The sequence below is a fragment of the Phaethon aethereus genome (assembly GCF_964289735.1).
Source record: "Phaethon aethereus genome assembly, chromosome: 14".
NCBI lineage: Eukaryota > Metazoa > Chordata > Aves > Phaethontiformes > Phaethontidae > Phaethon > Phaethon aethereus.
In genome coordinates this window covers 1,591,203-1,602,261 of record NC_138590.1, presented here as the reverse complement: position 1 = coordinate 1,602,261, position 11,059 = coordinate 1,591,203, and the positions used below count along the sequence as shown (strand labels likewise).

General features: G+C 57.2%; 1 protein-coding gene across 1 annotated transcript in view; it reads right to left on the bottom strand.

The window, feature by feature from the left end:
• RELL2 (RELT like 2) overlaps window positions 1-10,619 on the bottom strand; it is a gene marked incomplete at its 3' end in the record, with an annotated part of 11,377 nt that extends 758 nt beyond the window's left edge. Inside the window, exons 1-6 of the mRNA XM_082006375.1 lie at window positions 10,482-10,619; window positions 7,016-7,229; window positions 5,323-5,388; window positions 5,179-5,245; window positions 4,678-4,866; window positions 4-338 (exon numbers count right to left, since the gene is read on the bottom strand). Of these exons, the coding sequence (XP_081862501.1) occupies window positions 4-338; window positions 4,678-4,866; window positions 5,179-5,245; window positions 5,323-5,388; window positions 7,016-7,229; window positions 10,482-10,508 (898 nt within the window). The 5' untranslated portion in view covers window positions 10,509-10,619. The remainder of the gene's footprint in view (window positions 1-3; window positions 339-4,677; window positions 4,867-5,178; window positions 5,246-5,322; window positions 5,389-7,015; window positions 7,230-10,481) is intronic.
• Window positions 10,620-11,059: the final 440 nt, after the last annotated feature.

Sequence of the window (11,059 nt, the reverse complement as noted above, 5' to 3'; positions counted from 1 at the left end):
CGCTCCCGGGAGCGGTACCGGCATCCTGCAGCGAGCCTGCCACGCTGGACCCCTTGCCTGCCCACCTGCTGCCGCGAGTGCTGGAGCTGGCCGGTGTGTTCGGGGCTGGGGTGGTGGAGTGGCTCTGCTCCCCACCCTTGCTGCTCTGGGCGCCCTTCTGGACGGCTCCGTTCCGCAGGCCACCCGCGGGGACAGTCCCATTGCGAGCCCGCTCCCTCTGGAGCCGGTCGCTGCTGTGCTCCAGCTCCTCCGTGCTTGGCTCCCAGCTGCCATCGGGCAGGGGACCGTCCTGCTGCTCATGGAAAGTGGGTTTCTTCCCGATGTGTGTGACACGAAACCTAGAATGGAGGCAGGATGGATCACAATCCCTTCCCTCCTCTCTCCCAGCTGTATTTCCAGCTTGCCTGCAGCTCCAGCCTCAGTTCTTCTCTCTTTGTCATGGGCTGGTGCTGATCTGAAGCCTTGCAGACACAGTCAACACCACTGATCCCCACTCTAGCCATGCCCCCGCTGACTTAACCCCATTTTCCCCTTCATTTTTGGCAGAACAAATGGAAAGAGAAGAATGAAAAGGTCAGTCGAGATGGTGGCTGGTGCAGACCCTGTCAGCCTGTCCTCCTTGCAGCAAGATGGGTCACAGCTTTTAGAAATGCTCCGAGATGCAACCTGGGACGAACAGGAGCTTGTACAGAAACTCAGGTGTTGCTTCAGAAGGTGAAATGCAAACGGTCTGAGCCTGGTGAGGAAGGGGTGGGCATGCCATGTGGATGTTGCACCCAGTGACCAACCACCATCAGGGGAACAAGAGCCAGAGTTTTTGGCAGGCAGTACACCCTAAGGGAAGGCAGGGACAGGGTTTTAGTAGGGCAAGCTATATTTGGCTAGAGCGATCAAAATTCAAGAGGAGCTGTTTGGCTAAAATCTGCCAGAGTGCCTTGTGCACCATCCCCTGGAGTGATGGACGGTACCTATGTGGTTCACCAAGACTCCACCATGTACTGGGTAACAGCTGAGAGCTCCAGGGTAGGCAGGAGAACAACTGCATAAGTTGGTTTGACACCCACAACAGGTGCGTTTATAATCAGAGGTGATGCAATATTGCACCTGGGGAGAAGAGAGGAAGTTAGGGATCTACCATAACTTTGGTATTTGTGAGGGGTAACGCGTAGGCAAAGCCTAAAAGTCTGAACTGCAAGTGAGCTGGTTGTGACTAATGCTATGATTCCTATTCGTAAGCAATGCAAGCCACTGCTGGACCAGCAGATGGGAAACGTCTTCCACGGTGAGCTGGTGTCCACCAGCCAAAGAACGTGGATCCCACCACAGAGACTTCATGCAGCCCATGACTCACCCAGCAACCGCTCTCCCTGCGCTTGAGTCACACGTGGAGAAGCTACAGATGGTCCTGGTTCTGCTGAGGTTCAGCTGCAATTTCAGCAGCAAAGTTCAAGCACTGCTGGGTTTGAAAGAAGAACAAGACCCAAAGGTCAAGCAAATGGCAGTATGGCCATCCTGAAGTTGAGAAGAAAGGTCCAAGATATAAGAACAGATCCCAGATGGGAAACCAAAGATGAAGGTGGCTGCCGCCAGATTGAGAATTGGGCTACAGTCAGTGGACAATATAGACCCCTCAGCACTGCAGCCAGAAGTGCTGCTTAGAAGTGGAAGGTTCAGGAGGAGAAGCGCTCCAGCTCTGCATGAGGTACCCACAGGACTGCTCGGGTCAGGCCATGCAGCGGCAGATGTGACCTTTCAGATCTATCCAGATATTTGGAGACACGGCACCAACACTGCGAGTTGGGAAGACCAGAGAACATTCCAGCCTCAAAGAGGGATGGGGAGGAGGCACGAGTGGCAGGACCATTTCTTAGTAATGCTATTGAGCAATGTCAGCCTGGAAGAGCTGGGAACAGATTCAAAGGAGCAGGCAGGGTTTGGACTGGAGGGGGCATAAGAGGTAAAGTAACCAACCTCTGGATGGAAGGGCAGGAGAGCGTTGACTGTCTGCCTAGTCAGCATCACTAAGGCGTCTGGTTCAATAGGACATGGCACGCTACAGCTGATCAGGCTAAGGACAGAGGGTCAGATGCAGATGCTTTGGTGGACGAGCTCTGCCACTGACAACTGGCTTAGGGAAAGCACTAAGATAGACATTAAATCATTGAATAATCACAGAAGCGTTAAGGTTGGAAAAGACCTTTAAGATCATCAAGTCCAACCATCAACCCAACACCACCATACCCACTAAACCATGTCCTGAAGTGCCACGTCTACACCTTTTTTGAATACTTCCAGTGATGGTGACTCCACCACCACCCTGGGAAGCCTCTTCCAATGTTTAATCACTCTCTCAGTAAAGAAATTTTTCCTAATATCTAGTCTAATATGAGAGTACAGATAATATAACCCTGATTACCTCAGAAGTAAAGAATAATTTAGGTGGCAAAAGCCCCTGGGAGGACTCCAGTCCTCTGCTCGAAACTGGGCCACCTCCCAACCTCAATCAGGTTGCCCAGGACCCCGTCCAGTCAGGTTCTGGAGATCTCCAAGAATGAAGAACCCTCCACTCCTCTGGGTCCTGTCCCAGGCCTGCACCATTCTCAGGATGATAGCTTTTCCTTAAGTCTTATCCATATTTCTCTTGTGGCAACCTGTGGCCGTTGCCTCTTGCCCTTCCCTGTGCACCTCTGAGAAGAGTCTAGCTCCAATCTTCATTTAAACTCCCCCACACTTTTAAGTAGTTTGAGAGAGCAATTAGATCCCCGCTGAGACTTCTCCAAGCTAAACAAACCCTGTTCCCCCAGCAGCTCCTTACATGCCACATGCTGCAGCCCCTGATGATCTTGGTGGACCTCCATTGATCTCACCCCTTTCCACTCCTTTAGCAATGAGCCTGTGCCTACCAGCTGGGGAACGGACTCAGTTAATGAGCTGTAGGTAATAGGGAAGGGGGATGGACTCTCAATCACTGTGTCCAAAACCAATAGCAAAAAAAAAAAAAAAAGAAAGAAAGAGAGAGGAACAAGACCTGAGGATTGTGACAGAAGAGCTGAGTTAAAGGAGCTTTTGTATGTAGGATCAGTCATGAATTGAGGTGCTTTGTGCAATGAAGATATTCACAGTAAACAAGACACAGCAAGGGCAGTCCCAGAAAAGACATCCAGGATCTGAAAGAGCAAAGGGGCCAGCTTGGAAACGAGAACCAGAATTTGGAGGTAGTTTTGTACCTCAGGGTACATAGGCCTCTTAGCAGTTGGACCTCACACAAGGAGATTCGGGAAGCAGAAACTTTTAAAAAACAGCCCTGGAGAAATGTAATGACTGTCCCATGGAGAAGGCTGATGTGACATTGGATATTAACTGCAAAGAGAGGAAACCAGGATTTGTGGGAAAGTACCTTAGAAGACCACCTTCTCCAGCACTCAGAGGTGAGTGAGAGGAGACTGGGAAGAGCATGGACGAAGGACACAGAGTAGTGGATGGAGCTGGGTACTGGACAGGGAATGAAATTAGCCGTGAATATGCAATTGTGCAGAGATCTGGCTTACCAAACACCACCCTTTAAACAAAGGACAGCTGACAGCAACGGGCAAAGAGGAAGCCAGAAGCTGTCTTTCTCCAAAAGGTGTGATCTTAGCTGGAGTTCAGCGTGAGGAGGTCTGGCATGTCTCTCCCCTTTACCAGCTCCCCATAAAGCCCCCAGTTCACCTCCCTGCTGAGACTTCTGGCTGTGATGGGAGAAGCCCACACCCCTGATGCCCACTCTGGCTCACCGTGAAAGGACTGCCTCTCTGGACCACAACATGGAGCTTCATCAAGGCTTAGGCCCTGAACGAAGACCTGCTGTGGGATCTGAGCACAGCGGAGCTTTGTGTCTCGCCGGGGTGGCCATCCAGGGACCACCCTTTGTTGCTTGTCACCCTGCCCCAGTCACCACGGTGGTACGGAGCTGAGCCCTGGAAGACTTTGCGAAAGGTCCTGTGCATGCTTTCTGCTGGGGAATGGGGCAACCTGGGCAAGCCTGCAGGTAGTACTAAAGGTTACCAAGAGCACAGGAAGCTCAGGAAGTCCCCTGAGGTGAGACCAGGTAGGGACTGGAAGAGTATTTGTTGGAAGTATTGGGTACACTCCCCTATTCCCATATTCTTCCTGTGGCATTTAATTACAGTCATCACTGGAGGCACCGACCTGGAGGAGCATAGCCACTCTGTCATTCTGAAGGGGGTGGCTGGTAACTTGCACGTGGGACCTGCTGTCACCTCCTCCCCCTCCTAATGGGATCCCTAAAACTGGGGTCACTGCCCCTGTTGGGCAGCAAGAGACCTGCTCGCAAATAGCTGGGGCAGCAGGCTTTGAAAGGATGTGGATTTGGGGCTCTGCCCAGCCCTGAGTCAGCAGGACAAGCCAGGCTTGAGTCATCTTCCCAGAGAAGGAGGAGGGAAGCCACGGGTGTGTCATGGCCTGCCACATACCACAGGCATTTCCAGGTGCAGGAGGCACCTGGATCCTCAGGACTCCCAGCTGCAGAGCTACTACTGGGGCATCTAAATGGGGAAGAGCAAGAGGGTTCCTGGTGTGGGGAAAGTGGGGAAGGGAATAGGGGAACTTAGAAGACTCTCAGCAATGCTTGGTCCATCAGAGCAGATGGGCCATGTCTGGCAAAACTCATTTAAGTACCTGCCCACTGAGAAGACGGTGGTCTCTCCAGGATGCATCCTGCCTTTACCATCCTTGGACCGTCCTTGCCGATGCAGTGGGTGCCTCTTCCTCTTGCTGCAGTGGATGCAGGGGGCCTGTGTGGAGCCCAGATGCACTGTGTGGTGATGTGGTGGGCCCCCATCCTGGCTGTTACGGTGAGGGCAAAGGCTGCAATAGGAGAAGGACATGACAGGTCATGTTACCCGGAGAAGTCATCCCAACCTTGGTGCAGACTCCCTGCGGCAAGCCCCGAGAAGCAGCAGCTCTGTGAGGACAGGAATGAGAAGGGCTATTCAATACCCTTGGCTGTGGAGTGAAGCACTCATTGCAGCCCTCGGCGGAGCAGGACTTACTGTTGGGAAGGTGGTTTGTAACAAGCTGGAAAGGGGCTGGCTGCAGAGTCCGCAGGGCAAGGTGATACCCAAAGACTGCTTCTCCCTTACTCTGCAAGGGCCACTGGCCGGTATAGGCTTCCCTCACCTGGGCACTGGCACTGGGATGTCCCCTTCGTTGTCCCCCAGCATCTCCTTGAGGGCCTCTGCATTTGCTGAAGAGAGAGGAAAAAGGGAATGCGTCAGCCAAAGCAGTCAGCAAGTCTCCGGGGCAGCCCTAGGAAATGCTAACCTTCATTTTGGATGATGCATCTCACAATCTTCTCCACGGTGTCCTCGTTCAGCTCCTCCTCTTCATCTGGAAAGAGAAAACGTGGCACTGAGGGCTGGGAGTCGGACACTCACCTCGCCAGTCCCTCCCCAGGAGCAGCCACGTTGACAGAGAGGTCGGAGAAGCCTTGTGACCCCCATCATGCCGGGAAGCCGCTGGGGAACACTAGATCCCTCGCCCTGGAAAAGAAATGGCTAAAACAGCAGCCATGTGTGCAGGGAGAGGGGGCTGTGTTGCTCCTTCAGAACTGAGGAGCATCACGTGAAACGAGTGGGAAGCAGATCCAAGAAAAGTTGAAATAGAAGGCTCCTCGTGGGGACGGTCCAGCCCTGGAGCTCCTGGGTGCAGGATGCTGCGGGTGCTAAAAGTCTCCAAGGGCAAATGGGACAAGTTCCCAGAAAAGAAGCCCGCTGGGTCCTATTAAACACAGAGAAACCATCTCTGATGGAGAAAGCCCCGGAGCTACACGCTGTTAGAAGCTTAAAATAGTATGCTGGGGAAACTTGGCTCGGTGTCTGCTCTGTTGTGGTATTCATCCCCAGCATTCGTCGCAACCTGCTTCTGGCCACTGTTGGAGGCAAGAGCCTTGGCTGGCTGGACCTTCAGCCCAGTCTGTAGTGTTGTATGTTCCTGTGAGCAGGTCAGAGTTGTGGTCTGGTGGGCAGCTGCCTCAAAAAGCATGGTCAGGGGCTGCCTCTGCGCTTCTGGAAGCCCACAGAGATCTTTCCCTGGGCTGTGGCAACTTCAGCGGGCAAAGCCAATCCTGCAAGGTTCAGACTCTGTCTCCATGGTCAAGTCATCGAAGCCAGAGGAGCATATCCAAGGATGCTTGGAAGCTCCTGCTGCATCCATGGGCAAGCTGAGGGAGCCACGTTTCCCTCCCATGCACGAGAAGTGGCAGCGGGAGGTGCTGACCCTCCCGAGTGCTGCCCATGGCATAGAGGAGCCAGGGAAGTTAGGTAGCACCACTTGGCTGTTTTCAGGCAAGGGAGCAGCCAGAGGAACAAGTTTTCTCCATTTCAGCAGAGACTCATGAAAACACTAAATGACAGAGCTTGCTTGGACTGAGCTTGGACCGCAACATCAAGCTTGCGCCCCACACTTGATGCTGCGGTGACTTCCCAATCCTACTGCCCCAGAGCTGCTTACGATGGCCTGAAGTGATGGAAAAACCCCTAAAGGTCCCCTTTGTCCCCATGGACTAGAAGAGCACATGACTGATAGCAAACACCACACCGGACTCCTAACGCCAAAAGGGCAGAGGGAGAGCTCGTGCCCTGGCTGGGGATGCTTTCCTTGTAGGCGACACGGGTTATAATTCAGGCGCTGGGGGTTCAGCAGGTCCTGGCTGTTGATCAGAATTATCTTTTGGTGATAACGCCACTTTGGGAAGGGCCAAACGCTGGCTCCCACCTCCCTGGCACCACCAGCCTTCACCAGCCTGCGGAGCCAGCAGATCGGAGGGTTCTCCGGGCTGCACGCTCCTGATCCCCGGTGAACACCGTGCTGCTCTCGCCACCCCATCCCTTTTTCCCAACCCAGCGGCACATGATGGGTAACCCTCCCAGCCCACATCCCAGAAACGTGTTTAAGGAGCGCATCAGCGCAAGGCAGCACCTGAGCCCCCGCTGACCCCCATCACCCCTGCACTCACTGGCCTGGAGCTCCGCCAGCACATCTTTGTTATCTGGGTCGAGCTCGTCCCGGAAAGTCCGGCACCGGTAACCCTTCTTCTTCAGGACATGGCAGATCAGGAAACCCACCAGCCCCATGATGAAGAAGACGAGGACGAGGAGGAAGACCATAGACAGGCTGTGCTGGGGGTCTGACTCCCCATCGTCGGTGCTGTTCTGGTCTGACATGCGGATCTAGAAGGGGGAAGGTGGATCAGAGACCCTGGTGCTCACCCCCAGCCAGGCTCTCTGTGCCCATCCTCCTCCTCCTCCCGTCCGCCTTGGGCAAGAGCCAGCTCCCAGCTCCGGGTGGGCTGCCAAGGGCTCATCTCTCGCCCCACCAGATCTGTCGTGGCAGGGGCCCTGCGGAGGAGAGAGCAGACTGGAGGCGGCTCGGCGCGGTCTCCCAAGGACGCCTCCACCCCACGCGCAGCCGGCAAGAGGCATCCCAAGGGCAGCGGCGGCAGCATCCCCACAGGCCCGCCCGGCCCCGGGCTGCGGCGCTCCCCCGTCCCTTGCAGGCAGCTTCCCAAGGGCACCGCTCCCCCGGCCTCCCCCGGCTCTGCAGCGGGCGGCATCACCCCGCTCGCCCTTCCGGGGGGATGAGCATCCTCACCCGCTCCCCCCTGCATCCCTCACTACTCACGGCCCAGGGCCTTCGCCGGCGAAGGCAAAGGCAGGGCGGGCAGGGAGCCGCGGCAGCCGGGCTGGCGGAGGACCGAGCCGGCCGGCAGCTCCTGCATTGGCCGCCCGCAGAGCCAAGCTCAATCCCTCTGCCCCGGCTCCCCTGGGCTTTCCCATCTCCCTTCCTGGGGGCTCAGAGCGCGGCCGCCCGCTCGCTGGCTCCGCTTCCCGGCGCGGGCAAGGTCTCCCCCAGCCGTCCGCCGTCCCCGCTGTACCTGGGCCTGCGGTCCTCCGCAGCGTTCTCCTCTTCACCTTCACCTGCCTCCTAGCAACCCCGCATCCCCGCGGCGGGGGACCGCGGCGAGCATCCTCCGGCCCCCCAGCTCCCGGCCGCCTGCCTTCCTCGGGAAGGAGCCAAGCTGCTTCTGGCTGCCGCGGCAGCCTGCTGCTGTCTGCCAGCGAGAGCACCCGTCTGCCCCGACCCCGGAAAAATCTCCCTGAAGCGGTTTCAGCAGACGAAGGTGCAGAGAGAAGCTCAGGGAAACACCGGCAGCTGCAGCAGGGAGCAAACGGGAGTGCCGCTAAGGGAAGCCGGTGCTGGCAAACTGCTGCCCGCTCCAGGGCGGATAACCTCGCCGAATGCAAGCCAGCCCTGGTTTCCCCTGGTATCCTCCTTTCTGAAGTTCTCAGCCATTTTTAGAGCCCTGAGCCGTGGCGATGGGAGGGCAGAGGGGTGGAAGTGGGTCTCAGCAAGACCAAGACCGTTCCCACACCAGCGTGTGCGGCGGGGAGTGGGGTGCAGACACCTGCACCGTCATCACAGCACTAAGGAGACAGTGGAAAAGGAGCCCCGGGAGACCCCGCAGTCCAGCACCCTGCCTCAGGCCAACTGCCTCTCCCTCTTGGCTGAACAGGGGATGGATAAGCTGTTCAAAATCTCCAGCCACGGCGGTCCCACAACCTCCTTCTCCATCTCCACCACATTATCCTCACTTTAGGAGGCTTCACCCAAACCTCCTTTGCTACTGCAAACTCGGCTTGCTCCTCTCGGTCCTGCGGCCAGTGCTCCAGCCAGACCTTGAAAAGCACAGGCAACCCCTGAAATCCCTCCCACCCCATCGCTACTGAGCCGAGTGTCTATCTATAAAGATTCATTCGTGGGAATTATCCCACCACACTCCATGTTGCCATGAGGCAACCTGCGACTTCTCCAGGCTTTCAACTATGCAATGACAAGGGGTCCTGCCCCTCCCCGCAAGCGACCCAGAGTCAACTCTCAGGAGCCCAGGACCCTCCTCCATCACCGTGACTTCAGGAGGCTACCGCATCACAGGTGCCACCGGTCTGTCTGCTGTCCTGGCAGGGAGGCAGGCCCTCAGATGGACCAACTATGGCAAGAAAAGTCCACGGGCAGCAAGACTTATCGCTCCTGCCGTGCATTGCTAGGGCTGCAGGAGAGGAGAGGTCTTCTAACGCTGAACCAACAAGCTGCAACATCATGTGAGTCTCAGCTGATGAAGACCTTGAAGGCGGTTTACTCCTTGCCCTTGTTTCTTTGAAGAGGGGGACCTTGCAGGTCTGGGTTCCTGCCGAGCCCCGAGGCGATGCAGTCATGGTGAGCCTATTCCCATTTTCCTCGTGCCCACGCACGTTTGTCCTGCACAATACATCACTCTTTCTCCACCCGGGTGCTTCCGCCCACCCAACGCATTGCTTCACCCTACCCCCTTCCAGCCTTCAGCCGTGCTGGGCGAAACAGCCTGGGTGGCTCAGCTCTCCCTGCTTTGAGGGAAGATTCCCATTTTCCCACAGCCTCTGGTGTTGAAGCATTTCCACAACTCGGGAGGTACAGGACAGGGAGAGGGAGGACAGTGCAGCAGCCCGCCTGGGGACAAATGCTGGCCCTGCGTGGGGTCAACTGGAACAAGGAGGGGGCTCTGCTACAGTCAAGCTGCTCCTGCCCGGCTGCACAGCTGGCTCATCCCAGCTGATCACATTTCTCCTCCCGATGCTGGCCCTGGGCATCGCGTGTCCCCAGCCTCCATCCTGCTTCCACCACCCCGGCCTCAGCATCCCTGCGGGCTGCTCAGTCCTCGTCCGGCTGCGGGACCCCATTAGCACTCTTATGGCTAATGACTCAGCTACGGACACCGTGAGTCTTGTCCCACGCAGCACCTCACACGTGACCCAAAAAAGAGGCTGCAGCTCCTCTCTGCCCTGAGACCAGCCAGCACGGCAGGCATGAATCCACACAGCCGAGCTGTCCCTCCCAAACAGGCTGTGTCCATCCTGGCCGGTGGGGACGGTCCCCGCACGGGGCTGAGCCCCACACCGTGCCGGGGAGGCGCGAACACGGCGGTGGGCTGGATGCTCATGGGACGTCCAGAGGCTGGGCTCTGCATCCTCTGTCCCCGCGCCGTCCTCCTGACCCCGTCCCAGCTCCTGTTCCCGTCCCACACGGCCCCGCCAGCCAAGGCGGCATGAGGTGCGACACCACAGCGGTCTGGCCAAAGCGCCGGGGCAGGCAGCTGCCTGCGTGCTGCCTGCCCGCTGCACCCACTGCTGCCACCCCCCTGCCCTTCCGCTCCAGGTCACCCACTCAAGGCTCCCCGACACGTACGGGCGTGAATCCTGGAGGGACCTTGGAGGCTTCGGTCCCACTCGTGACATTGCCTGGAAGCCCTTAAATTTTAAGCCGCCAGGTCAAGAGGTGGCCAGGGAGGGAGGGGACACGGAGCAACCGAGCAGAGGGTGGAGGGACAGCACCATCCCCCATCACCCCATCCCACGGCCGGCTCCGGTCCCAGCATATCGCCACGTTACCTCTCGTCCGCTCTCTTCCCACGCCATTACGACAGACGTCACCCTGCGAACAATGCGAACGCGCCCGCTCGGGGGATCGTCCGCCCCGGCCCCGCTGGTTGTCCACGTGGCAGCTAAAGAAGCCAGATTGCCCAGCTCCGGCAATGCCCCCAGCAGGCTCCTCCTGGGGTCTCTGCAACAATGCTCGGGCCCAAAATTGCCATCATCTCTGCAAAAATGCTACATCCCATTGTGTCAAACACCTCCCTGAACCTTATTTAAGTTTTGCAAACATCCCCAGCAAGCTAATGGCCTTTAAACCACAACGTGTTTTTGCTGTCCGAGCACAAAGAGCATCTAAAAATATCCCTCTCCAACGCTTTCTTTGCACTGCTCCAAGACCCGTGAAGATGCCCGGAGCAGGGGCCGGCTTCCAGAGAGGGAGCTCAGCCAGAAAAGCAATCCCCGCTGGAGGCAGGGACGTGTTTTTCCCCTCCTCACCCCTTTCCCCCGGCCAGGCGGCTCATCGGTGCCGCTCGGGCGGCTCGGTGGCCCCGGCCGAACGCTATCTGGTGGCAACACCTTGCGGAGCGGCACCA